Source organism: Rhipicephalus sanguineus, chromosome 3 (assembly GCF_013339695.2).
Source record: "Rhipicephalus sanguineus isolate Rsan-2018 chromosome 3, BIME_Rsan_1.4, whole genome shotgun sequence".
Taxonomy (NCBI): domain Eukaryota; kingdom Metazoa; phylum Arthropoda; class Arachnida; order Ixodida; family Ixodidae; genus Rhipicephalus; species Rhipicephalus sanguineus.
Window position 1 is genome coordinate 38,452,870 of NC_051178.1, and position 27,879 is coordinate 38,480,748.

Below are 27,879 nucleotides of genomic sequence, written 5' to 3' on the forward strand. Positions count from 1 at the left end.
ACCATGCCGGAATCATGGTGTCGTTCGCTGGCATGGGGGCGAGAACAGCTCTTAACTCTTTTGCGTACCTGCCTATCCCGCTAGTCACACTCCGTGAAGGCGCCGCATCTTGCGATGCGCGCGAGAACTTCAACTTTTCTATTTCGAGTTCGAGCTTAAGGGCTTCAATCCGGAGTTTCAATGCGTCGGTGCTACCCGATTCATGTGTACTGACACCAGCATCCGAGCTGTTTGTGTCGTCCATATTGCCTAGCTCCCAGAGAGTGCCGGAACGCAAATGCATTCACTCGAGAACCATTACTAGATAGCTCGACGAATCTCACCATGCGAAGTGATGCTTTCCGCCGGCTGCTCCTGTCGCTGCTTGGCTCAACGTCCTCGGAAACCTCGGTTTCGCGAGTGTCCACACTTGCGATGGCGCGGAAGGTCGATGTGGCGACGAAATAAAATAACGGATAAAAAAAACGCACCACACTATTGCTGCACCGCAGCAATGTTCCGTTGTCTTCTGCGCTGCACCCCGTCGGATCGTTCCCGACGCCAAGCCACTTCCGTGCTGCCGCTGTCGTCCCGGTGAGGCCTCCCTCACCGAAGCGCTGAGTCCGTGACGATCGGCACCTGCCGCTTGCAGACGCCTCCTTTCCGTGCTCCCTCAATGCGCTGCACGCCCGCAGCTCACGCCGTAGGCTTCTTCAGGCTTGCTCCGATATTCCAACCTCTTCCGACGAGTCTCGGACGCAGGCCACTTTCCGCGCCTCTTTTCGATGGCGCCCAAACGCCTTCGAAGTCGGCCGAGTCGCGGTGATGACGTGACAGCTCACCTCCACCAAGGCTCCGGCGTCTTCCTCGCTGTGGGCTCCGTCGATCCTGTCGACTGCGCCAGTTAAGTTTGATGTTTGGTACCGACAGCCCCTCGATGATCCGAGTGCACGCTGGCAACGCGAAGGAAGAGCCAGAGTCTGGTTGAAGGCAGCGTTTATTCACCACGACCGTCCGCACGGGCCGCGCCCAGCGAACTCCCCGACTCCCGTCTTCCAACGGGCATTTCCCTCCGTTGAAAAACAATCATATAAACACTGTACGTTTCCCCTCTCAGTTGAAAAACCATTAACAGTGTACGTTCCCCCTCTCCTTGCTCTCAGCCAGGAGAAAAGGAATCCGCGCGACGCTTTCCTTCCTCAGAACCACCCGCGTTGGCCATTACTGCCGACGGACGTAACCCGATATCCCGCTTCGGGGATAGCTTCTCCTCCTCTGTCGCTGCGGCCACATGGCTTGGACCTCGGCGCCCGCCTGACCGTTTCGAGAATCTGCTGCGGCGGTTAGCTTCCGCGGCACTAACTCTCCAAGCAATAATTCCGGAAAACTCGCCGCAGCTTTCGAGCCAGGCATCTCTCCCGACGACCCCCTGTGGTGTCGGCGCCAGGATCCGCCTCGCTGCGACCTAAGAGCTCGCAAACATAGCGAGCAGCAGCCCGCTCACACATCCTAAGGCGCTCACACTCTCTGAGACTGACTGCTGCATTTAGTTGACATTTGAGGGCAGACATTTTGGGGAAGATGGCAGTTTGAGGCGATGAAAAGTCCTTGAACAGGATGCGTCACTGGAGCCAACCTTTCGACGAGAGGACTCTGCGAGGCCATAAGCTCCATTGCGAGGGTAATTTTATGATTGCGTGAAAAAGCCCTTCAGGACCCCTTTAAAGATACTAAGCCTGATCGTAGTGCTAACAGAAGATGATAAATAAAATTTGAGGGCCTTCACGACGCAAGAAATGATGTGTCTGACTTTCAGAACCTCTTCTCCTCCAAGGAGGCATAGTATCCGCATTTCTGAAGCGTATAGCGCTGCATGATATAGCTTAGCGACAGCCATTGTGAAGAGACCAGAGTTATCTTCATGCAATAAGCAAAGCAATCAGAAGGACCCACTTTCCGCAGGGAGCGAGAGGGGGCGCTGTTTGCAGTTTACATTAAACCGCTATAATTATCGCATAGTGGAAAAGAGGGCGCACGAGAAAAGTACTTGCTACCAGTGAGGACTGAACACACAACGTTCTCGTTCACGCGGAATTATAATGCTCTCGACGCGCACCTTCGAGGCAACCTTTGTACCTACTTAGGTAATGCCTTTTTAAGTTTAATCATTTTGACTTGCAACGTAAGAAACCGATCAAGGCAAATTTTCTTTTTCAAGCTTCTGAATACAATGTGCTATGCGATGACCTTGCGTAAAGTGTATTGATCAAAGAAAAAAAAATGTTTTACCAAGAAACTCGGAAGAAAATGCGGCACTTTTCTCCTTGGATAGGGCATCATTCATGGATAGGGCTTGTGTCAGCATAACCCCATACAGCAGTGGGAATTGCATGTAACCGAACATCGATCAAATCTGAGCCTTGAAGGAGCGCAGTCAGCTGCTGCACGTCGTAGGACACATCTGCTCATTACATAGTGTTCTTGGAAAAAACCCCACACAAGTGCATGAGATGGCATGTTGCAGAAGCGCTCCCGTGGATCAAGACGAATTCAGTGTATGTACGTGTTCAAACTATGTGAAAAGAAACTCCAATGTAAACAGCGGAATTTTTAATAAATTCCTTGTCGTATACAGTGACAATGCACTATGTACAATGTGGATGCAGGAAATTTGTAAACAGCTAAAAATCTGGCTGCTTCCGAAGCGCCGTAAGGAAAAGCTCGTGCAGAGTTTCGATCTGGCGGGGCTGGGAGCTCATTGGTCGAGACAGCTTCCTGGGCAGCGGCACGCCATCTGAAAACGAAATCATAAAATAAAACAAATCAGCGCGGTAAGCATGCAAATAACCAATAGCTTCTAGAGAGAATTATACACTCGAAAACGTATCTTAACCATGCATAGGGCAGTTTTAGGATCAACATGAAGAATATAAACCCTGAACATGTATATGACTGGTTAGCAATGTGCAATAGAAATTCAGCAGGTGATAAAAGTTTTACATGAAAGATCAAACATTCCGCCTTTGAATAGCGTGGAGAAAGAATAAAGAAAAAAACTGAACGCATCCATGTGGCGACGAAAGGAAGACATTCAGCTCATGATCATGTATGTTGGATGTAGATTTAGCAGGTGTGGTGCAGTTGCCAAGTGGATGAAATCGTGGGGAGTGAATCAAGGTATAAACTTCAAACATCCAAAGTGACGTCCAGAAGAGAGGCTGGTAAGCTGAAGACAATGAATATTGGAAGTAGGTACGAAAATACCCGTCATAGCGACGACAAATGAAGCGCGTTGCCTTCTTGCGGGCAGATTCGATATTGCCGACATTAGTTATTTTGTGTAGGTTCAATGCGACATATGCACATTTGAGCATTGTAAGAACCACAGCTTTATAAGTATGGAGTGGCGCCGAACGTCGCGCACGTTGCAGGTGACCTACTCTGTAAGCGCACGGTTTCACTTGATTTCAATGTGATGTGAACAAGACAAATCTTAGAAGAATGCAAAATCTATTGGGGCAGATTTTCAATTACCATAATGCGAATGGGTGAAATGAGAAGAGAAATAACGTTTGGTAAAGGACATAGGCGCAGTTTTTTCGATAGTTTATTCGCACCTGCCAACTATCACATCACGATTGGATTGTATGGGCGATGACTGGATCGCGTTTGCGCTCTTCCAACCAGCTCTCCGTTGTTCCTCCAACGACAAGAAAAGCATGTGATCCAGCGAAAAATAGTAATTCACATTCCATACAGGCGCAATAACAGATCCTCTGTTCCTGTTAGTTGGGTATCAGGTGTAGCGAGAATTTCTCGCTACACCGGATAGGTTGCTTCTTAAGAGCTCAACAAAAGCAAAGCGCAAAACACCTCCAACCCCATTTGCTGCATACTCGGTGAAGTGAAGCCCAAACTTCTACTCTTCTAAAGTGCATTTGCTGCAGTTTACCATTGATGAATCGTTATGAATCGCGTTGCGAATCGACTTTCCTGATGCAATTATAACGACAATTATCTTTTTTTTACTAGAATGTATGTTTATCCATCGCTTGTCTTCTCCAGTGAAGTATGCCACCTGGTATCAAAAGGCGTGCAATGACTACTAGGCGGTGAAATAACTCTCCCAAGCCTACAGCGTTCTTGCTAACCATCACCGAAAACTGAAAAGCTCCCTTTTTTCATTCGGCAATGTGATGTGTTTAGATGTGCTAGGCATATGACCAAGAATAAGCTGCTATTCTTAGATCCTTTGGGCTCTACCGCAAACAACTTTAAGAAGCTGGTGTTGTTTAGCTTTCAACAAGTCAGTCTATGCTCAATGGAACGCCTATCATTTTCCCGATAGGCATAAGATTAACTAACACGTAGATGGAAAATATTAGAAAACAAACAGGGGTAACCGTAGCCCCAATTTACATTGAGTGGAATAATTAGACATGGACGTGTCAAGTAACATCTCATGGACATGTCCAAGAGATGGCAAACGCGTGAGGGGGAAACAGAAAATTAGGTGGGTAGATGAGATTAAGAAGTTTGTAGGTATAACATGGCGGCAGAAAGCACAAGACCGGGTTGATTGGCGGAACATGGGAGAGGCATTTGCCCTGCAGTGCGCGTAGACAGGCTGATGATGATGTCAAGTAACGCGAAGAACAGATAAGCGGTGGTCGGCTACAGGAGCGGAATGGGCACCAAGGAGAGAAATGCAGCCGAGGACAGCAACTTCTTGATTTCGTCACCCAGACTACAGGAGCGTCTGGGTGACGAAATCAAGAAGTTCGCAGGTTAATATAGAATCAGCTAGCAAATGACAGGGTAAATGGGAATCATTGGGAGGTGGATTCGTCCTGCCGTAGACATATGGTTGAAACTCCAGTTAACTAAGTGATGACTACGTTGGAATTGTTTTGTAAAATCGAGAAGTTCGTAAAATCAAAACATGAATTTTTAATTTATTTGAAATTTATAATACTAACGTAGCAACATGCGAAAGCTATCGTGATATTTTATTTTCCGCTAACGCACGCCTGCGCGTGTGAAAAGACCGCCAGGGCAGGCCGGACACATGGAGCGCCCCATGTCGGGGTGATACAGGTGAGGTAGGCTGCCGCGTGAAGTTATGACAAGCTGCCGATATGCATGGACGGGGAGAACGAATACAGTGAGTGTACGGACAGACAGACCAAAAAAGCTGCGAGAAGACGATCAGCGCCACGTTTCATAAACCATGAAGTAAGAAAGCAACGACCGTGTTCCTGTGGGAGAACTCATAGCCACAACCAGAGTTGCCTGTTTCGCTTATAATAGATGGATTTGGGCTTCTTTTATGGCCCGAGTCGCCTGTAGAATTTTTCAGTCGCTTGTCGAGTTTTCTTGGATTATTTCCATATTTTCATCACATATAGTTATTTTAGTGACCATCACGATCACCAAGAGCGCGCTTGTCGATGACTTTGTGTAGTTGAGTGTAGAAGTCAGACGTAAGTCTGGAAACGCATGAGAACACACATAGTTGCGCATATTTTCGTCGTACAAAACAATTAGCGATTTTTTTCAACTCCCCTTCGTATCTCAGCGACAATTTTTTATTATAATTAGAAATATTTTCAAGAAAGGAAATTCATTACAGTTGCACTTCTTTTGGGCTTTTTCGCGAAAGTCGCGCCGCTTTTTCTGGGCTTCTTTTGTGATGATTATTTACTTGTTAGCTCGGTAGCATCTGGCAATACTGGCCAGCACAAACCACCACTGCCCCTGGAACCACTTGGTACGTAAAAGCGCTACGGACTATTCAGTCCGTTCCGTGCATGGGCGCAGCGTGTGGACCCGTCGAAATGAAACTAGGGCCGTGATTAGGGCGGCCAGATGTTTTAAAGCGATAGCGTTACAGCGAACTCCCAAAGAAAAAACGCCAGGCCTGCGCTGAAACCGCAGCACAGTCACAGCGAAAGCTGGAAGATCGGCGTTTCTTGAGCCCGTTGTATGCTCTCTTGGGGCTACTAGTACAGGTACTCTAGCAAGGTACCTGCTACGCCATAAATCACAATTTTTGCGAAGTTGGGAAGCACCTACTAAGCCAATATTCAGCTACACGTCTGTAAGGCATTATGTGCACTTTGTTGAAGCGACGACTGATGACGATGAAGAATTATGGCTCAGCCCTTTGTAATGAGTTGGAAGCTTTAAACGGCCCACCAGTTATGCAATTTGCATTGGGCGACGCCCGGTCACTATTTCCCTCCCCCTCCATGCTGTATAACATACGTTGACATGGGAGAGAGAGAGCGGGAGGGGGGGGGGCGAAGAACTTTATTGACACCCCGATGAAATGGATCTTGCGCTTATGGGTATCCTTGGCAACCAATACAAGTGCACTTGCGTGGAACCCACTACGCTATAAATCACTAATTTTTGAGAAGTAGGGAAGCAGGCACTATGCCATTTTTTGTCATTCTACGGAGAGCCGTGGTACCTACTAAACGCATGTAGGGCATTATGCGCACTTTGTTGATGCTGTGCCTAATGACGATGAAGAATTATGGGGGGAGCCCTTCGTAATGGGTTAGAAGCATTCAACAACCTACTCGTTGCGCAATTCGCATTGTGTGACGCCTGGTTACAGAATTCGCGTTGTGCGATGCTTGGTGCTTATTTTATTCTTCTACCACGCTATATTGCATATGGTAATGTGGTTCCTTCCCGACATGAAGCCTGTACAGGGTCTTTTTGCAGAGCAGTTTCAAGCCGAGGCATAGCTCGGAGGTTGAATACTGGGCTCCCACGCAGAGGACCCAGGTTCGAACCTCGTTCCATCCTGGAATTTTTTTCTTATCTTATTTCGAGCGATAGTGCTTACGGACACCGGCGGCGGCAGCGGACAACTACGGCGCCAAAAACGGCCGCTGAAATGATCTCATAACACCTTTCGCTGTAAAACCCGTCTGAGTCAGAAGTAGACAGAAATTGCAGCATTTTTTCCTTATTCACTTCCACAAAAACTTTGTTAAATCGTGTTAAGTGCCATGATAGCTTCGCTAATTCGAGCTCATGACAACATTGAACCCTATGCGTACCCGCCGGGGAATTTAAATTTATTCGTCAGATCGAGAAATTCGTAAAATCTGTTTCGCTTGATCGTTTTTTAACTGCAAAGGTTCATGATATTGATGATGATGATGACGTAAACCTTCGAGACGGTCGACGTCGTCGATCTCGCCTTTTATCGTGCCTTCGCCTAACGCGTCTGCTTAGCTCAAGATTTCCTTAGTCCATGGTGGTTGTAATGGGCGCACACCTCCACAAGATGTCTGAGTGTGTAAACACAGCCAGTAAATGGTCCGAACTGTATCACGCTTTCGCAGATTGTAGCCTGGTTTCCGTTAGTCTGCATGGAATACTATTATCTCTCTCGGCGTCAGATATGCGTGCGTGGTGTCACATGATAGTCTTTGTGCACGGGTTTTCTTCGCGATAGTGTGGAGTGGCAAGTCGTATTATAGGCAATCTTGTGCAAACGAAATAATGATTAATTTTGTGGCACATCGTCGCACGCGTGTAGCCTTTGTAAGAAGTTTGCGGTGCGATATAACTTAGAATGAATATTTGTGGGGCGGCTTGGAAATTGTAAAAGTAGCACGAAAAACGAGGACGCGGGAGAGACGAAGGCGACGAAACGAGAGCTCACTGGCAACTTGTTGCGTGTGAGCAGGCGGTTTGAATCACCTGTCATGTCCTGACGTCAGCTTTTGTCCCGTATGATGCCTAAAAAATACATGTCGTCCGTAAAGTCGCAGTACCATATTTTTATTTAAACCAGGTCTATGTTCCTTAATCAGTTTATTTTAAAAGAGAACTAAAAGTGTATAAGTGCGTAGTGTGGTAAGGTACGTGTGTAGTTTGCCTGCCGAATTTACATTTAACTTTTTCCGTCTTTGAGTCTGCGTTGGCGTATAACATAAAGAAGGAATGTGGCATGACATCCAGAAGTATAAACGCACCTGCTGACTTTCGGCGTGCGGCGACCTCTGGCTCGGCAGATTTCACCGTGGGTTCAGGCGTGCCTTCGTATAAGCCTTGAAAACCCAAGAAGGGAACTAGTAGCCGTGCGAGAAGCCCTTCAAGCTTCAGTTTTGTCTTCAATGGTGGATAACTGTCACTGACGTTCTGCATCAAAGCGGTATAAAATATAAAATCAATAGTATTACTGATAAAATTTGTGGGACACGTTGATGATGTCTATATTTGCAGAGAAAAAAGTGTTCCATGTAAGAAACAGGCAATCGCTTGTGATACCCACATAGTGTCTCCTAGATAACAAACGTCATTCGGTCTGTCATTGTGCAGTACTGAGCTTCATATTCGCTCGGTAGCGTATTATGCAGCTGTCTAGTAGCGTAGAATTGTTGCATACTTATTTTCTCGAGAATTACGACTCCTCGTTAGCAAACGACATGTTACTGCTCTCGCATGGCCGCACCATCTTTCACGACGGCTCGGGCATGTTTTTTGGCGCTTGTTGCTGCATTTCATGGGCGAAAGCATGATCCATTGATTATGTCAATATCGTTCTCTCTATGTTTCAATGAGTTTGTGCATTCACGGATCTTGCATTAAAATAACCATTTTGCTCAATATGGCTCCCACAAAATTAGTGTGGCATATGAGCACAAATGTGCCACCGAGCTGTAGTCATTCAAACGATATAAAATGTGCACCTATGCATTATTGAATCCAATCTGTCCTACAAAGAGGTCACAGGCTTACATAAAGGATCAGAAGCATATGCCGGATTCCCTCGGGGACTACATGGCGAGTCTCTTGGTTGATGAGATCTGTATGAATAAACAGTTGAAAATTTTTTTATACAATACCAAAAAAAGTGTCACGGTTCGGCGATCCTGTTACAATTGCAGCATCAAGTTATATAATTTAGAGAGAGAGATAAATATATGTCATGAAGACCAAGGAATGTAAAATTTAGTGAGGCAAGCTACGCATGCGACGACTGCAGGGCAACTAGCGCTTCACTTGTCACGTTTATCGTGTTTCTCCCCTCAGTGTGCAACAGTGCTTACCAAAGCGAAAGACAAAATTGAAGCAACGCCGACGGAGCCCGTTTCACACTCTGCTTACTTTCATTCTAATGCGTCCCGCTGTGCATACGTAACTGAATATGCAATGAAGGTTGGGTTGACGGTGTGGAGCTCCCTCCTTTTTCCTTCGTTTTCCCGATATTTGTCGGTTGCTTCCCATAATGCCAATAAATACACTAGTCCAGCATAGTATCTTGCCGAGAACTCGGCAACGGCGCAATACTTCTTTGGTGTACTTGTCGCAGACAGTGCTAAGCAGCATGTAAGTTTCTTTGTGGTCCACTGATTGTTTGTGCATCTAAATGTGACGCAATGTCACTCAGATGGCTTCTTATACACTGACGTGGCGTGAACGAGAGAAGACACTTCCACAGACGATACTCGATCGCAATGCTCAGCAGCTGCAGACATGTGCACGTTTGAAGCCGACAGTGAAATGGCTAGTTGTCTTGGTGCGACTGTATGCTCTTGGTTGGCCTTAGTGTGAGTTTGGCGAGATCTGGTTTATACGTAATGAGGCAACACTCACTGACACCTCCTAGCCTAACATAAAAATAATCAGTTGCGTACTGTCTGCCTGAGTATTTCCTGCTCAAACAGTTTCGCAAATCATAACTGTAAACTGAACCTAGCAATATTTGTCAATTTCTCATCAATTCATTAAAGAAAACTAAGAAATAATCTACTTGAGTGTCTGCAGGCTGTTCCACACTTACAGCCAAACTCGGAGTTTCCCGCTAAGTGTGCAAATGCCTGTGCCACATAGGTATACTGCACCAAGCAAATTATTTCAAGCGTTGCTTGATTTTTGTCTGATGTCATGCGCCCAAGTGGGCGGAAGTATAACAATAAGCAGAGTGGCATTTATTTTAAATTTCAAGCAAGATTACAAAAGTACAAAAGAATACTACACTGTACGGTGTTCAAAAAAGGCTTTTTGCTGACCTGATCTATATGCGCTACATTCATACTCAATGCAAAACGCAACTTAAAACCATGGCCTTGCAAGAAGTGTGATGCCAGCCTTACTAATGTCAGTTTTCCAAAATGGAGGTCTCAGCTAAGTACGCTTTGCAGTGATGCTTCTATCAGAATGTCTTCAGTGATATCCAAAATATTAGGTATACCTCGTAGCCCTTAATAGTAGTGATGTCTGCACTGCTGCACTGCGAGAAATATAGATACATATAAGGTTGTTCTTTTTCCAAGCTACACACATTTACACAGCTTCCCCATTTCGCAGCGTTATTTGCATGACTGTACTTGATTCATGTTCGCCAAGTACGAACTCAGATCAGGCGCGTAGCCAGAAGTGCTTGTAAGGGGGGGGGGGGGAGGTACATATATACGCATGCAAAACTGAAATATTAGCCGGGGACCCACCCAGCTGTGACTCAGAGGGTCACTACATGGTTTGAAAAGTCGACTTTAATGTGCCACGCTGTTGTACTACACTCGTTTTAAAAAGGTGCTTCGGAATACACGTCATGCAACGTAAGTGCTTACCGTAACACAAACGCAGGCAAATAGATCATTTATTTATAAAATAGTTCTCGTATATATTGCAAGCTTCAAAGTGGACAATTTCTTAGGATAAGTGGCGATAGATAAGTGAAATGTCCCCCTCACACAATTCTCCGTTCAGGACCGCTGAAGGAACTTTTGACAAGTTTGCAATACGTCTTTGTAAGCAACGTAGTTTTTCTTACTGCTTACAGGACAGTTCGATCAATAAAAAAAAGCGGTGTATGGAAGAAAGAATAATAGTCAAATAACAGTGGGGTATTACGCGCTAAATCCGTGATATGATTATCACGCCATTGTGGAGGGTTTTGGACAATTTCGACCGTCTAGATTACTTTAATGTGTACAACATCGCACAGCATTGAGCCTCTGGCATGCTGACGAGGGTGTCGAGGGGAGCTTCTTCGTTAGTAATACTTGTGCATTCAAGCACCAGTGTGTGCGTGTCTTCGTTCCTCATTCTGTCCATATCCTTTTTGCGCACTTGAACCTAAACAGATATGACAAGTGGATAGCATTTCGCCTGGATAGAAATACGACCGCCGTATCTGGGATAGAACCCGCGTCTTTCGGCTTAGCAACCGAGCCCAGTCCAAGGAATAAATGAGCCGGTTTCTTCAACTGTGTGTGAGGAAAACAGATACATACCTTCAAGATCCAGTTTTGTCACGACTGAATCTCGGAATACCACAAGAAATGCTTGTCTCACTGTCATTGAGCCTTTACCCTGCATACAGAAATTTAAAAAAAAAAAAAATGTGTAGTATAGTCAATCGCGTGGGATTTGTCCGAACCATTACCATTAACGCCCACGAATATACTGGTTGATGCTTTAGTAAGAACAGAAATTATTTGCACTGAAAAGTCAAGAAAATGTTGTTACTGCCTAGTAAAACAGCCTCAAACCACACTGTGTCTCTTACTTCTTTTAACTCAATGGGAACAGCGATTATGAGCAACCGGCATGCTCTGCGCATTCTTGTGAGAGATAGGTCCCTCTTTCAAGTGTTACGGAAACGTAACACGCTTCACGTTCCTCTTGCGACCGCTTCAGGCCAATGATATCCGAAGAGCTCACTTCAGAGCAAGTCTCTGCTCTCCGCCGCCTCCTCGTTTCCTACCAGGACATCTTTGACTTCGGCGACCGTAATTTGGGCCAGACATCCGTGGTCACCCATCGCATTGATACCGGTGATGCTCGACCCATTCACAGAAGGCCATACCGTGTGTCAGCACCGGAGCGTGTTATTATACAACGGGAGGTGGATAAAATGCTTCATAAGGGCATAATAGAACCCTCTACCAGTCCCTGGTCCTCCCCTATTGTCCTTGTTAAGAAGAAGCACAATAGCTGGAGATTGTGTGTTGACTACCCCGCACCTCCATCAAATATGTTACGGGGAAGAAACAATATACGCAGAGTATATTTGACAGCAAAAACGTACAACGCTGCCGCAGTTCAAACGCGTTCCGCTCAGCACTTCGCTTCGTGGTCGTCATTCGCTGCCCTTCTCCGCCCGTGACACAAGATTATTCTGTAGGACCGTAGGGAGCTACACTACCAGGACGGTAGCATAAAAGGCAGAAAAACAGCCGGTACGCTTTCTTCTGTACGTTTTCGTTCCTGTTCTTGTGCGAGATTGCTCTCGAGCGTCAGAATTGACAAGCAAGTTACTCCAGCTACTTTAGTACACCCCTAAACAGGCTTTAGTAATTTTGAAAGGCAAGCCTGCCCAGAAAACAGTAAATACTCAGCCGTTCTAAATTTATAGCTCTGTGGACCCATCTATGTCTACTGCGGAAAATGTGGAACAAATATTGACAAACCCAACGCAATTTCAAAAAAGTCCTCCCAAATATTTTTTTATCGAGTATAATGAATGTATGTTTTAAGCTTCTCCTGTGTCCCATATCGGTATTTCCGGCGTCCGAACGAAAAGCCGTCTCTTTCTCCCCGACATATCTTTCTTTGGGCGTTGTTTTGGGCCGTCGAGCTCACATATTCATTTGGAAATTTCGCGCCCTCGAAATGACTTTAGTTTAAAGTACCGGAAGTGATTATATTCATCATATAAATTTATGTTTTACCTGCACTAGTTCAAACGTTAGTTACCTGCTGGAATATTCACTGTGTAACAAGGAATACAATGGCCAAACAGGAAAGACAATTAGTGTTAGACGAAACGGACATCGAGCGTACACGACGAAAAAACTACAAAAAGCAGTGGCACAGTATACGGCAGGCCACAGTGTCGATTAAACCGGGTCTTCTAAGCTGCAGTCAAATTTCCGCGCTCCCAGAGACAAAACATAAAGAGTCGTAACTAGTTCACAAGTTCAGCACATCCCATCCATTAAGCCACGCCCGTAGCTAGACATCTTTTTCGGGGGCGGGGGGGGGGGGGGGGGAAGCACATGCTGTGAACCTTGACTGTTTGAGAAACACACCCATTTTCATTATTTATTTTCGTAAAAACACCTACTTCAAGATTTCGAGGGGGGGGGGGGCGCCTCTGCCCACCCCCCTGGCTACGGGCCTGCATTAAGCTCAAGCGTTTCCATAACATCTCTTGCATCTATTCCGTATAGCAGGCACACATCAACGACCAGTGACAATTTTGCCTTTTCACTGATACGTTTTCTTTTACGTTGCTTATCATATAACGGTAATTTTCAATTTCTGACCGCTCTGTGAGGTGGTTCTTGGGGTAAAAGAGCAATGGAACTATTATGTCTTGATACGCCATAAATTTTACGCACATATTCAACTCACGGTATACATCTGCATGACCTCACTACGGCGGGCACAGGTTTATTGCAAAATGCATTAATTCTTCACAGCTGTTCCTTCGTCAGCCCCCGTGATGCATTGAAGACATCTTTCTCAAATGGGTATTGAGAAAAGAGCCATGTTATGCCGGACATAGACAATATAGGCGAAGTGAGGCAGTTTTCTACATACGCAGATTAAATACAACGAAAATGATCACTACTAAAGCAGTAACCCTCACTTGTTGGAAGACGCAGTTCCTGCGGTTAGCTCTAATGTAAAATCCGGAATATGAGTAATTCTGACGACTAGACACTTCACAGAGGCGTGAAAGAACATTGGTTTTCCGCTATTGCCGGCGAATGGTGCGGTAAGAACTGTCGAAAGGTGCGTGCCTTGACGACGTACAAGATCATGTCAAGCGTGGGCAGGACATGTCGGAACAAGTTTTCCCATTCGGAAGACAGCGATTCCAGCAGTCTCTCTCCTGCAGCGAATGAGAAGGAAATTCATAAGCCAGAGCCGGATTAAATTCAGCAGCGTAAATAATTTTTATCTATTGTATTATGCCGGCTATTGTATTCAACTTTTTGAGGTTAACACTGCATGATACAAAGCATATAGACTTCAACTGAAACCCGAGACTGTGTGCACGAACAGTCATCGCATTGCACTGCATTGTTCTATGTGTCCTCGTCACAAAGGGCCAGAAAATACTTTACAATGGCGTTCATTAAAAAGAAGCCATTATTTGAGCAATTGTAAAATAATACAATTTATGTTTCGTACATTTCGCTTATTTGCCTAGACGGCTTCCCAGCACTAAAGAGAAAACACGGACAACTTATCTAGAAGCACATAAAAAACGGACTAGTGCTCAAATAAAACGATATTCCGATGGGTAACAGTAAGAGGTGTTTGCAAAGCCATACACTTCTTTAATCTTCTGTCACAAGCATCACGATGTGACAGTCTACAATGAATAATTATCAACATATGTCGCAAACTAGGTCATTAAAACGACAATAATTGTTTTTTATAATGAGTTGTTCATTTCTATTTTTCCTGCGAGTAATGCCTGCTGCTTCCAGTAATGCTGCTCAAGGGCTGTATTTTTGCTCTCTCATATATTTTCTTTAAATTTTCTTCGCTGCATATAGAGCCCACCGTGTTAACTAAGCATGTTGAATAAATCATGAAAAAAGATAATACTAAAACTAGAATACGCGCAAGATAATTAGTCGAAATAATGCACATTACCTATCGCCACCCTCAAAGCTTAAAGCATCAGTAGGAACCATTATATTAGCTACACAACACAACGTTCTAAGACCGGCGGTTCCGATCACGGCACGTTCTTACAGCTCGGAGCAACGAATTCTTCGACGATGCATTAATGCCGCCATAAGTCAACTACTGCAGCTCGTATTCCCGAATTTGTAGCATAGCCTCTAATTGAATATATGTTTTAGAGCAGAAACCAGGCGCACAAGTTACTACAACGTATGACTGAAAAAGGAAAAACCAGCTTAACCATAACTACATATGCAGCACCAGTGTCCTGACCCAGACAACACGCTTCTCAGGCGCATCCGACTAGAAAGTTAGCGTTTGGGCTGCTAGTGAAAACAGAAAAAAAATGATGACATTTGGAAGTCAGGAAGGGGGTCATAAGTGTCAACAAATCGGCACTGTGTCGCGGTATGAAGTGAGTGCGGTCGTATGCTGCTGCAGCATTGCAGTGAACTCTTACAGTCTGAATCACACTTCTGAAGAGCAGTAGAGCGCGTGGCTCTGGGCCACGCGCTAACTAAGAGCTTCCGTTCATGCTTTAATTATACCACAAGGACCCAGCCTGCGTTATGAACTATGTTTGGTATCATTATGGCGACGGTCTCAAGATAGTTTTGCAAAAAAAAAAACGGCGGCTGAAGCAGCCGACTGGCCGCTCTAGACAACTGTGCATCAGACTGCACTGAATCAAGGAATTGTCACAGCAACTAATAGCGGCCCAGCTAATAAGGCTGTACGTATATAGCTTGTGAAAAAGAAGCCTTACTTGGCACAGCTTGCAGCTTTCGTAGAAGAGCTGTCAGGCAGACTTCAATTTCGTGCTGTAAACAGTCAAAGCCAGGAACTAAGTGAATGAAACATAGTACTCGTGAAAACAAAGGCGTGTAGGCGCAGTACCTTTATCGAGTCGAAAAGGAAGGGACCTGCCTTCGAGCTTCCCAGAGTCCTGTAGTGTGAAACAATAGAAAGCAAAAAGCACTATATCTAAACATATATGCTTGATCTCACTTTTTTTAATTACAGGTAATCTGTGACGATAATTTGGACATCTTCAGATGCCTAGTTCAAGATAGCGCAGATGTAGCGCAGAATCTCTGTAACATATTGCGGAAGCACATTAATGTAATACCAAAAAGAACTAAACGCCGACGCCACCTTCCGCCAGAAAATACGTGGTATACGCAAGGTTAAGCATGCGCGTGAATTCATCGTATGAACTCCGAGACCGGGCGGCACCCACGACTTCCCGCGGGGCGTTCCAATTTGCTTCCCACAAGGAGCACAATTCCTTCACTAAGTCCGTACAGTTTGAAGGCTGCTAACGAAAAGCGAATACAATTATCAGTCCCGGTCCTGCGCCTACACGGCTTCAGTAGCATACCTTACTCCTTCATAACACATTGAGCGAAGGTAAAGTATTGTTTCAGCTGGTTTTTAAATATATACCTAACAAAGAACATGAGCCTCGGAATACTTACGAGTGGGAAAATCAGAAACACTGCTGTCTCTATCAGCGATACATAAAAAGATTCGGTTGTGTTTCTAAAGATGCAGTCACCTGTACATACCGTATTTTGTCATGAAGAGCGGCCATTTCCCCAGGTTCTAAGCACGCGTCCTTGGTCTTGAATAGACGTCGGATGGCGTGTTGCAACCTGTAAAGAAAGTTTAGTTCCCGTTTTTATTGGCACTGACTACAGTTGCGGAAAAGAATACGTGTTTCTATCTCTAGGCAACCAAAAAAATTACCATGGTTTCCACTGTCCTACACAATCAGGTATGGCGCAAATGTCAATAATAAATTAAAAACAATGCCGGGCCTCATGTATACCTTCATAGTGCGTGCTAGCACTTCGCATGCGCCAATGTAACGTGACAGAAATATTGAACGAATTTCTCGAGAAAGGAAATCTCGGGAAGAGATTTGTTTGAGTTTAGCGTCTCTTATTATTGACAACCACGTTCGCCCTTAATAAATAAGCTTTATTAAAGATCACTACATGTGTTGGTTGAAATATCGGAAAAGGCAAATGAGAAAAAAAGGCTGCACTGAAATTTCGGAAACATCTTGCTGCGACAGATTTTGAGAACTTTTACAGCAAAAATCTATGTGACACACGGAGGCACTCATGATAGATCAGATCGTCAAGAGCGGCGCGGTTTATTAGAAGTGGTCTCGATAGAGTCATAAGAACTTAGCACTGAAGCTTTCCGCAGTTGGCGGCAGCGCCAGAACTCGTAGACTTACGAGCAGTCGAAGGAAACTCCGTTTTGACACATGAGATTAACTCAAGAAAGGGAGCGTAGAGCGTTAAAGCGCTCGTTTCGCGGAAATGTCGGTGTCGGAGTCGTTGATTGTGAGCGAAAAATCATCATCTTGTCCGTGACCGAAAATCGAGAAAGGTGCAAATAAAATCAATAATAAAAATTCTCGGTCCGACTGATAATCGAACCCAGGCCGCCTGCGTGGGAAGCACGTGTTCAACCACAGAGCTATGATATTTCTCGAAACTGCTTCGGAAGAAAATACTATATGAACATATGTAGTGGAAGGAGTGTTCTCAACTCGTGTAATATTACGTGGGAGAAGCGTAGAATCGCGCCATGCGTCGAAACATGTGAACTGCGCAACGAGTGGGTGTTTTAAACGTCACCTATTACAAAGCGCTCAGACATACCCAATCACCATCAGCTACAACAGCATCAACAAAATGAGCAGCAGCTATAGGTTTGCCTGTTGCCTTACGCACGCGTAGTGGGCCCTCCGCTGATTCCCAAAAGGAATGATTGCGTAGTGGGCACCACGCAACTGCACTTGCAGTTGGCATTCTAGGATAGTTTGAAACGGCCAATGTTACGCGCACAGTCGCGCGGTGCCTTACGCCGCGTTTGAGGCATGCACCGAGAACCGAAGACAGGTTAGCAATTGAGAAGGCGATGCGCACGGGCCCGATTACGCTATCGCGTTCTACTCTTGAAGGCGAAGCTCAAACGTCCTCAAAGTTGTTTACAATCGCGATGAGAAGCGCGAACCGCGCTGAATTTCATCAATGTAAACATGCATCGATGGCTTTTGGAATGTTCGCATTTCATTTTCTTCGCATCACTGCAATGCTAAATAAAAGCGACGTAGCGTCATCTAGTTAGGTGTAGGTGCCCATAGCTGCAAGAATTAAAAAAAAACATGTCTGATCCCTCCGTCGTAGGAACCGGTATAACACGAAAGTGAGACGTGTCTTCACAAAGTAGCGCTTATTGCGTAGTGATATATGAGAGGTTGTAGAATGCCTATTCGTGTTTGGCAGCTATAACACGTTTTGACATGGATGCATTCATGTTGACGCCTGGTGGCATGTCTCCATCGCGACGACTAGCATCTATGACCATGATTAAACCGCTGTGGTAGCTGAAGTTGTGCACATATATTTGGACACAGCGAATCGTGAATTCTGCGTAAAGTTGACATCAACAAGCTCTCAAGGTTTTCGGTTGCTCTTCGAATAAGGCGAGACTGAGGCAGCCGCCAGACGATGCGCTCCGCCACCGTCAACGGCACGGCACCAACGTTCGTCCTGACCAGCAATTTCTCGCCATTTAATTTTCCTTCAAAAATCGCACTTCGGCATTTCTATGAACATTGGGGCGTTACGGTACCATCGTCCTACAGATGAGTTTACAAAAATGATGTGTCACGATGGCCGCCAGCGCACTGACGGTGACTGCAAGTCATGTTTTATATTACCCCGTGTGAATCAAGCCTATAGCCAAGCCAGAGTTAAGAGGCCCGAAATAACATATTGCATAGGTGGCCGTCGCCCAGCCATCGTACTTTAGTGTCAAATAGCTTTGTGTGCGTAAGCCTGTCACGTGAGTGGTTAAAATGAGCGCAAATAGAAGTGCGGCAGTCAAATGTCATACAAAAAAACTTACGCACTGTAAATGATTTTATTAAACGTCTGTTTAATAAATCAGCGTGTACAACTAGGAGACAATCGCGTGTAAACTAGGAATAAATCGTGTACTAGTGTGCCTGTAAACGTCGCTCTCTTTTCTCCCCGACAAAGCCACTTCGTTGTCTTACCTCAACATGAGCGCATATCTTTACCATTTCCCTTTCTCAATTGTCTTTCCTTTTTCGTATTATTGCTCTCAGTATGAGGCAGGCCCACAGGTGGAACGCGTTATCCTCGCCACATTTCCCATTTCCGCCCTCTGTCACATCGTCCTTAAGATGCAGTTATGCGCACTATACGCATATGATAGCCCAGAACGCCGCGTCTAACATGCGCTGATGCACGCAGTTGAAGCCATTCTTGAGTGAAGCTTCGTAAATCGCAGCGACCGCGGCTCTGATGCGCGTAATGGCGAGACAGACTCCCTGTTGTGGCGTCTCTCACATATCAGCCGAAGGCCCTCTACCCTTGGAATGCTTCCGCTATTCTAATTGCACAAGAATAATGATATCTCATTTGCTAAGCAGCAGTTCATCGCCTAGACACCGAAAACAAAAAAGAACAAGAGACCGCAAGCATGTAAAAAAGCTCGCATTAAAACTTGGGGTACCATACAATATCTCAGGTCTTGTTTTATATTACATGAAGCGAGGCTTCTACGACATGGTAATACATATGCGTATTCATATGGCATCCCATAGCGTTGCATAACAATATAGAGCTTATTTCGGATGATGCGTGAAAAACTGCGAGGATAAGCGTTTTCATAAGGGCATAACATGGAACGATAAACAAGATATTTTAGAGGCATTATTCCGCTGTCTCGGTGTTCGAAACGTTACTAAAACAGCCCTGTTCATTCATGCTGTTTTTCGGCGACGAAATCTATAGCTCCACCGCTGCATCCATCCGCACGTGAGAATGCACTTCTGACCATACGGCTGCCTGGCCTCTTGAAAAGGAGTGCACTCGGGGAAGAGCAGGTATGAGTTTATCACGAAGTACTTGAGCACTATTACGTATTTGCTAAACGATAAGCGCTACCCAGCCGGCACAGAGGCGCACTCAGAAGAACGACGCGCTGTATTCCGTAACACACTTTTACCGCGCACTATAACCTTTGCTTAATACTTACAACTAAATTTCGCGTACCACACGAATACGTTTACAGTACATAACGTATGGATCTCACTCCCTAAAAGGATACTAAAGTGACACGCTGAATTAGTTCGTTATTCTTTGAGACTCTATGGTAGTATCGCGGTCATGTATACTATATATGATACTACACACACCCTATACATCGCATAAGGTCTGTTTGTATACAGGATATTGCTAGGAGAGAAAAAAAATAAAGGTCAGAATTTCAATAAATACTAAAAACGGAAGTATCCGCCTTGACCAGTATACAATTTCCATTCATGAAGCTTCTTCACTTTGCGGACTTTCGCTGAACGATTACCACAGCCACTCGTTTTCAGAACATCGTGCCGAAACATAACAGCATCGGAGGCTTCATGCTCATTTTTTTCGCATTTTGTCTTGGATCGCTAAGAACTAATGTAATCTCATTTTACTGATATACGAAGTATGTAAGCCTTAGCGGACGCTGTCAGAACCAGTAGCATCATGAGTTGGTGTGGGCACTCGAAGGGCGGCTTTCGCCAACTGTATTTCCTTTTAGCGCGTTTCCTGGCTTACTAATTGTTTTATATGGAAAAGGGTTGGCCTTTTGGTATTGCAAAATGAAATTTAATTACGATAGGGATCTTTTTTGTAGTCATTGTTTTAGCTTCGCCATTTTCTCTGGGCAAATTTTATTTCCCCTGTCTATAACCGCAGTACATTACGTGATCCGTTTAAAACGGCATTTTAACAGCGAACCTCTTGAGCAAATCGTTCTTGTGAGTCCATCGCAGAAACTATCATCTTAACTTGAATGTGCCATTGTGCGGCTACCTGAGAACGAGTACAGAGAGGGAGAGAGAGAAAGAAAGAGAGAAACAGAGAGATGAAAGAAAGGTATAAAGACAAAGACAAGAATTCTTGCCGAAAAGTTCTGAACGAGGCGGGATTGCAACCCGCGTGTTCTGGATCCGAAAGCGAGTGTCGCCACTCATCTGCTATTCAGGCGCGCTAGCACAGCATAGCATAGCCTTGTATAGCATAGTATAGTTGGGGGGTGAGAAAGGGAAGTGAGCCTGATGAGGAGACAGAGAGAACATCAACGAAAGAGAGAGAAAGAAGTAGACAGAAAAAGATAGAAAGAAGAGGAAGCAAGCATGGCGTCGTCTGGCGACCAGACACCGCACCACCTGGTCAAGCCGCGCATGCGCAGTAGCTAAGCCACGCCCGCCGACGGAGACATCGTGCTCAACTTCCGCTCTATAGTGCGTAGCCTGGCTGCGTACTCTCGAGGAGAAAGCCGCCCGTCTCGAAGCTAGACGTGTCTGTCGATGGGGAGTACGAGTGGCAACGGGTCCGGGCTTCGTTGTGCGAAGCTTTGCGCGACTTGGTGCAAACTGCCCACAGTTTTTGATCAGGGTTTAGGAACTGTAGTGTGGCATGCAAATATATCTCGTACCTGACAACATGTCTGACTGGATCTCTATACTAACTGCCACTTCATGTTCGCGGGAATTTTGAGAGCGTGGCGTAAGTGAATTTCGTGAATTTCAAAATGATGTTCTTTACTAATTCTGAGAGAGACTTTGCAGTATTATATAGGGCAAAACAGGCTTATTGCGACATGGCTGGTAGCTACAGCAAAGAAGGTGCAGTGAAACGTTACTAGGGGAGTTTTCGGTAGGGACCGAAAAGTTGGGACCCCAAGCGATTTGCGTATGCTAGCCTTGTGAAGCAGGACGTAAGTGGTGTTCAAATAGGTTTTTACGCCCGGTGTTAGCGTGTCACGGTTTCAGCGCCACGACGGCCGGAAAGGCAACTACGATGAATAATAACTAAAAGCTGGCAGATATAATTACGTTCGGTTCACATATATCTTTTTTTAATTCGCAAGGTGTAGTGGTAATTAATCTGCTGGTAATTTCCAGCGCTTCTGTGAATCCACATTATTGCTGCGATCAACCAAAACAACCCAACTTCTAGCCACCCTAACTCCGTTAAGCCTGCGAATTTAGGGGCGTAGCTCCTCTCAGTCTAACCTTGTCACGTCTCCGTTGTCCGGCGTAAACGGATCTCCCGTATGATGCAATAGATGGCGCTGTCTCATATAAACTACATACAAATTGCAGTTCAGGGACGAATTCTAGATGCGCTGTACACCATCTGTGTCGTCATCACCTTTTCTCGTCTCATTTCTAGATGGTGTTGGTCCAATAGCATTGTGTGCAATATGGCGCTTGTGTGAATCGACACTAGATGGCGCTGGAAGTGCCGCTGCTCTCCGATTGGCTGCTGCGCGGGGTTGCGCGGGGAGCGAGCGCCACTCTCATTCTCCTGGATCGTCGCCGTACGTTCGGATAGTTGGCGGAGCTTGGACAATGCGCAGCGGCGGGCGCTCGCTTGGCGGCAGCCAGGCGGATCCCGTGACGGTGCGCGCCAAGGACGCCGCGCGAAACGGGCTCAACGAGAAGCGAATCCCGAGACCATGATTGCTTCAGGAGCTTCGCCCAAGGTCTTCATCATTCACCCGTGGATATGCTGTAATTTTTTACACCGACAACTGGTCCTCAGACATGTACTATTATTCGGTCAATCTTTGCTTATACGTCAGACATGAAAGAGAAGGCGATAGCCTATATGTCAATTCATAATTGCACCCATTGCTCAGAAATCGGGCCAGTTCGGTCTTGCTTAGAGCCGTCACTTCAGTGGGTGCCGCCATGTTTTTTTTTGACGTAAAGGTTTGGGACAGGCTTTGGGGCTGCCGCTAAATTCGAGAAATAGCGTCCCCAACAGCAAAACCCAAACGCTACTTGGGTGTCGCTCAAGCGCAGTGGCCTCGACGCTATCCTTCGGGGCTCCCCTTCGAAACTTTCTAATATAATGTTCATGAACTTAACACTTCAGCTGAGAGCTAAGTATTAGGTCAAATGGCTAAAAAATATCCTGAAGCCAAGAAAGTGTTCAGAGCGCGCTGCTGAGTTCACCTCCGTGTCGTATGTCAGAAAGAACTACAGAACAAAACAACCATATATTTGAAGTACACGTTATGCCTGGCTTGCAATATAGGTTTTGGAAAAGAGTACGCACAGATAGCGTTCCTTCGGTACGATACGGCTATTTCCTTGACGTGGGTACCCAGAAGGATAGTGTGCGACGCAAGCGCAGGGCGACAAACGATAACGCAAAGCTTTGCATACCCTATTCTAAAACTGCCTGTTCACTCTAATCCTGTGGATGTGAACCATAGTTCAGCGCAAGCAGCACTGTAAGCTTCGTGTATGACAAGCGACAAGATAAATCACTGATGCTGAAAATATTCACAAAATGGTTGCTCAGTAAATAAACGTCCAATTTTTAAACCTTTCCGACAAAAATAGTTTTTAGGAGATAATCATTCTAAGCATATCTAGTGCATTTGCGCAAGCGTACGACATTGTACTTTGGGAAAATGCATTTCTGTAAGCAGTTGTGCTTGCCAATAACAACAGTTGTTGGGGTTTAACGCCACAAAACCACGATATGATTATGAGAGACGCCGTAGTGCAGGGCTCTAGAAATTCAGACCACCTGGGGTTCTTTAACGTGCGCCTAGATCAAGCACACGAGCCTCCATTGAAAATGCGGCCGCCGCAGCCGCGATTGGATGCCGCGACCTTCGCTCAACAGCGAGCACCATAACCACAGACCACCGTGGCGGGTAGTTTGTGTTTTGTGTGTCATTTTTTCCATTTGTCGTGGCCTCCCTGCGCTTAGCAGCGACATCTTTCTAGCGAATTTTTGATACCTTGTGACTTGGTGCTGCTGCTTGGTTCCTTTTTTTGCACAGATCACGTGTTTGTCCAGTTATTGCGCTGCATGATCTCGGGCTTGCCCAAAAGCGCCGCCCGGCAACACAAAACGCGCCGAGTAAGCAAATTGTGATGCTTGCCTTGGTCGGTCTATTCCTAGGAATTCTGTATGATATATGCGTTGCCTGTTCCTGTGCTTCATTTGCATGTTTGATGACTGCTTTGTTAATATACTGAGCCTGCATTTGTTGTTTATCGGGCGTTTTTTACTGTAACCTCTGAATGTAATATATTTGGGATGCCATTACGTTGGGATTTCTTTCATGTATTATACCCCAGCCTGCAAAACCCAGGTGGGGGTTGCAGTACCAGAATAAATAAATCAAAGAAATAAAAAGACGTCGCCACCCCCCGCCCCCGCTTATGTCCCCCTTTCCCCCGAACCCACGCCGTTCTCTTGCGAATCTGGTCCTGCTGCCGCACGTGATCACATGTGCGCTGTTCCTTTTTTTTTCTTCACTGTACTGTCAATGCATGTTTGCCGCAATTCCCAGGTTATCTAAACGCAATATTTATTGCGGCTCAGATAAAAGACGGATTACCCGACATCCGGATGCAGATATGAGATGTGACAGAGACGCGCTGTACAAGGGAAAGCGAAACAGCTGAGTGTGCGGCGGCGACGAAAGAACACCTTCAAGTGTCCAAAGCTTCGTAGTGTCGTAACGCAATGACGATAAGGTATCCGTATATATTGCAACATGTATAGAACACGCAACTGAAGTTTTTCGAAAATGTGAGCTAGACCGAATACTGCAAGATATTCCTAACAGAACAAAGCCAGGCATTTTTTAGATGTGCTGGGGGAAAAATTCCAGAAAGATGCGCCGACTCTCTTTATCCACAAGCGCCCAAGGAATATAACACACGTCCACTGGCGAATATAACACCACACTCACTGGGCTACGATGCAGCGGGTGTTTCATAACCGTCACCTAATTACACGCCGTAGTGCTGAAAACGCTGTAACGGAAACTAGCAGCCGAACTCTGAAAGGCAATACTTCAAATCAGGTGAGCTTACATTGCTACTTAGCCTAAGTTCGCGTTCACGTGTGATCCTGAAGGGTGTTTTCGAATGCCAGCTAAAATGCTAGGACCAGTTCCCGCGACGTCATTTGTCAAAGAGAACATCATAGCCCCTGCGAAAACTAAAATTCCTGCACTTCTTTCATAAGCACTAAATTTTGTGGCAACGCCTGCTAGAGGGAAGTGGCCAATTTTTCCTTGCTGAATAACAGCTGTTAAGGCCGAACTCTGACAAAGCAAACAATAGATCTCAATAAGAACCACAGAGCACCTTCGCACCTCACGCCCAGCGAGTTGATACCGCCGGTATAGGCACCGATAACTCGACAACACTACGCTAAAGCATTCTGTTCATTAGAATAGTGCAAACAGCGTGCAAAAATAAAAACAATTAATTCAGCAGAAACGCTGGACCACCTTTCTTTACCCTGCAACAGTCCGAATGAATGTTAGAGAACACGGCGCTCTCGATAATGTTTGTAGTTGTAATGCTTTTCATTGCGAAAATAGGGCACACATCATACGATACAGCTTGAAAGCGAGCTTCCGTCTTGCCACTTTTTCGCATATATATTCGCATGATATTCGCAGAAATACCGTTACTCACCGCAGCCAGTCGCGGTTCTTGGGCAGAGCGCCTCCCGATGCATTCAGCGTGGCGTACTTTACGAGGGAAACTTGGCATCCTGAATTGAGCCCGGCGTCGTCGACGCTGCTGCAGACAAGAGGCCGAGCGAGCTTTGTCTCCTGCCGCCACTTCGCAGTTCCTCGTGCTCGGGAACGTCGGTAAGCGCAGCCCTCGACGCGGACAGGGTGTTGTTCCTTGGAATGCGGTCGGTCACCGTGGCGGTCACCATGCCGCCCGGAGGCGTGCTGTGCGTCCGACGGTGCGTTCTGAAGCTCGGTTCAGCAGGTTCGCCATCATTCTGGTCCTTTGGCGTCAAGCCAGCGGCGAAGTTAGCTCACGAAGCAGCTTTCTTTCGCTTCCCGCCGGGAGTATTACTCCAGAGGTGTGCTGTAAGATAAGGCGCTCTCATATACGAGGTGTCATTAGGATTTGCACTTGAGCCAGACTGCATAGAGATATCTCGAAAGCAATCTAAATTACAACAGGTGCCTCTTCTTCCGGGATGACCTTACGCAGTCCGACTTTGCCACCTTAATAAGTATAAGTGCAACGTAATGAAAATGCGTACAATATTGGTGCTGGCTAGCGGTATAGTCCTTTAAGAAACCCTCAGTGCAATCAAAGTTCTCACTTGCTCGCGCTCCCTTTCTAACAAATAAATTTCTTTTGCTTATCATTGCCATTTCATGACAGATGTTAGCAGCTGGCGCTGTGGGAAAGCAACACACATGTATCAGTCCGCTAAATGCACACGTCGTGCCTATCATTAAGGAAGTAACCACGCTTTATGTCGAAATACTAGACTCATCGGAGCCGCGATATCTCGCTATCAGCTTTTTCGACACGGATGACACATCGTCATGAGCTACATCGCATAATGCAGCCCCTTTCCCCGCCCGTAGCATTTCCATCTGATCAAGTGTTACCATTTCCTCGCATACTCGGAACACCAGCGCGAACACGGCAGAGACACGAGATGAAAAGGACAAAGGACCAGTGCTGTCTAACAGTTAAAGTTTATTGAAATGAAACTGAACACGCGAAAAAACGTCATGTGGAAGAAATTGCTAAGCATACGTACCTGGTAATCAGCAAGCAAACGGAAGGTTCAGATATGCATCATCACTTATCAAGCGAAATCGGAGCCGGGGTGCCTTTCAGTATCCCCTTTAAGCGATTTCTCAAATCTACTTACACTAGGATGCCGGAACTACTTCTGACAGTCACATCCGCCGACATTAGCAACGTTATATGACCAATTTTAGCCTGCCGAATGGATTCAAAAGAGTTTTAATCCTGATTGACACCATCCCTTCACCTTAGTGGATCGCTATTGGAGCAGTTTTCTATCGCTTTTGTGCTAACCGGTTTACTTAACGTGTACCTAAATCTAAATACACTGGCGTCTAGAATTTCGCCTCCATCGTAATGCGAACATCGCGGCCGGAATCGAACCCGAGATTTTCGGGTCATCAGTCCGGGACAGTAACCTTTGTTGGGGTTTTACGTCCCCAAACACGATATATTATGGAGAGACGTTTCAGTGGAAGGCTTCGGAAATTTCGACCACATGGGGTCCTATATGAACCTAATATCTAGAGCGCAGGCCTCTAACATTTTGCCTGTGGCAGAACGCGGCCGCCAAGGCCTGGATTCTATCCCGCGACCTGCGGGTCAGCAGTCGAGCACCATACTACTAGACAACCGTCGTAGGCGGCCGAGAACTGTGCCCACGGTACCACCGCGGCGGCGCCCCTCCCTTGATGCAAAACAAAAGCTGGTCGTAAAACGTTGCTATTGTAAATTAGTAGTTGTGGCTTTATAGAGTTTGCTAGTCATTTTTTCAGAAATTGACTAGCAATTCAGGTAATCCGTTTAGAATAACGATAATCTGTTTACAATAAAAAAAAAGTTCAAACCTTCATGCCAGTATTTTTCTACGATACAAGAGCTGCCGCGGAAAGTTAGTTTCGGACGCCGTTGTGGCGAGGCCGGGGGATGAGCGAATGCGGGCCGCTTCAAAAAGCGCCGGCAAAATAAACGAGAAGCCTCTTATCAGCCATGTTATGCGCAGCAGATTAGAGGAATACATATCGGCGTACAAGGCATTCATTGGAGTGGCGGCATTCTCGGCTCTTTGCGATAGCAAACAACCGCCTAGGCGAAAAGATAAATTTAGTTAGCGCGTACGAGTGTCGCTTCAGATCAACGCGGCGCCATCGCTGACATTTTCAGAGCCAAATGTTATCTACCCTGTAGGGTGTGGATTTGTCCAGTGATTGCTCTGTGCACCCTGCTTTCGAAACGTGTTTGAAAAATGTAAAATTAGGACATATTCAGAAGAGAGCACGATCAAATTTCAGAAATTCTGAACTTCAACACATGAAAAAAAAAAAAAATCACAGCATATCCACGGAGTGAATGATGAGAGTGGGCGAAGCTGCGGAGGTTCGTCGGTAAACCGTGAATCTTCCGTGAATTCTGCCCAGTACATCATCACCGACGTGAGATCGGGCGCGTTTTTACTAAAGTTCGATGAGTTATGACGATTGCAGCTCACTTTATTTTACATGTACGCTGTGAATTTCATTTTTTTAAAAACATTGCTTTAGAAAACATCTGGCGTCTTTCGG

At 45.7% G+C, this 27,879-nt stretch overlaps 1 protein-coding gene across 6 annotated transcripts in view; it reads right to left on the minus strand.

The window, feature by feature from the left end:
• Positions 1–2,586: 2,586 nt before the first annotated feature.
• The window catches only part of LOC119386574 (proline-rich protein 5), a 71,050-nt gene continuing 45,757 nt past the window's right edge, over positions 2,587–27,879 (minus strand). Inside the window, exons 2-9 of one of the 6 annotated variants that reach the window (XM_049413179.1) lie at positions 16,230–16,316; positions 15,559–15,607; positions 15,428–15,482; positions 13,764–13,855; positions 11,247–11,325; positions 8,746–8,813; positions 7,980–8,145; positions 2,587–2,773 (exon numbers count right to left, since the gene is read on the minus strand). In XM_049413179.1, coding sequence (XP_049269136.1) covers positions 2,661–2,773; positions 7,980–8,145; positions 8,746–8,813; positions 11,247–11,325; positions 13,764–13,855; positions 15,428–15,482; positions 15,559–15,607; positions 16,230–16,316 — 709 coding nt within the window. In that variant the 3' untranslated portion in view covers positions 2,587–2,660. The remainder of the gene's footprint in view (positions 2,774–7,979; positions 8,146–8,745; positions 8,814–11,246; positions 11,326–13,763; positions 13,856–15,427; positions 15,483–15,558; positions 15,608–16,229; positions 16,317–27,879) is intronic. The other 5 variants (XM_049413178.1, XM_049413177.1, XM_049413176.1 and 2 more) reach the window with 5 other exon arrangements.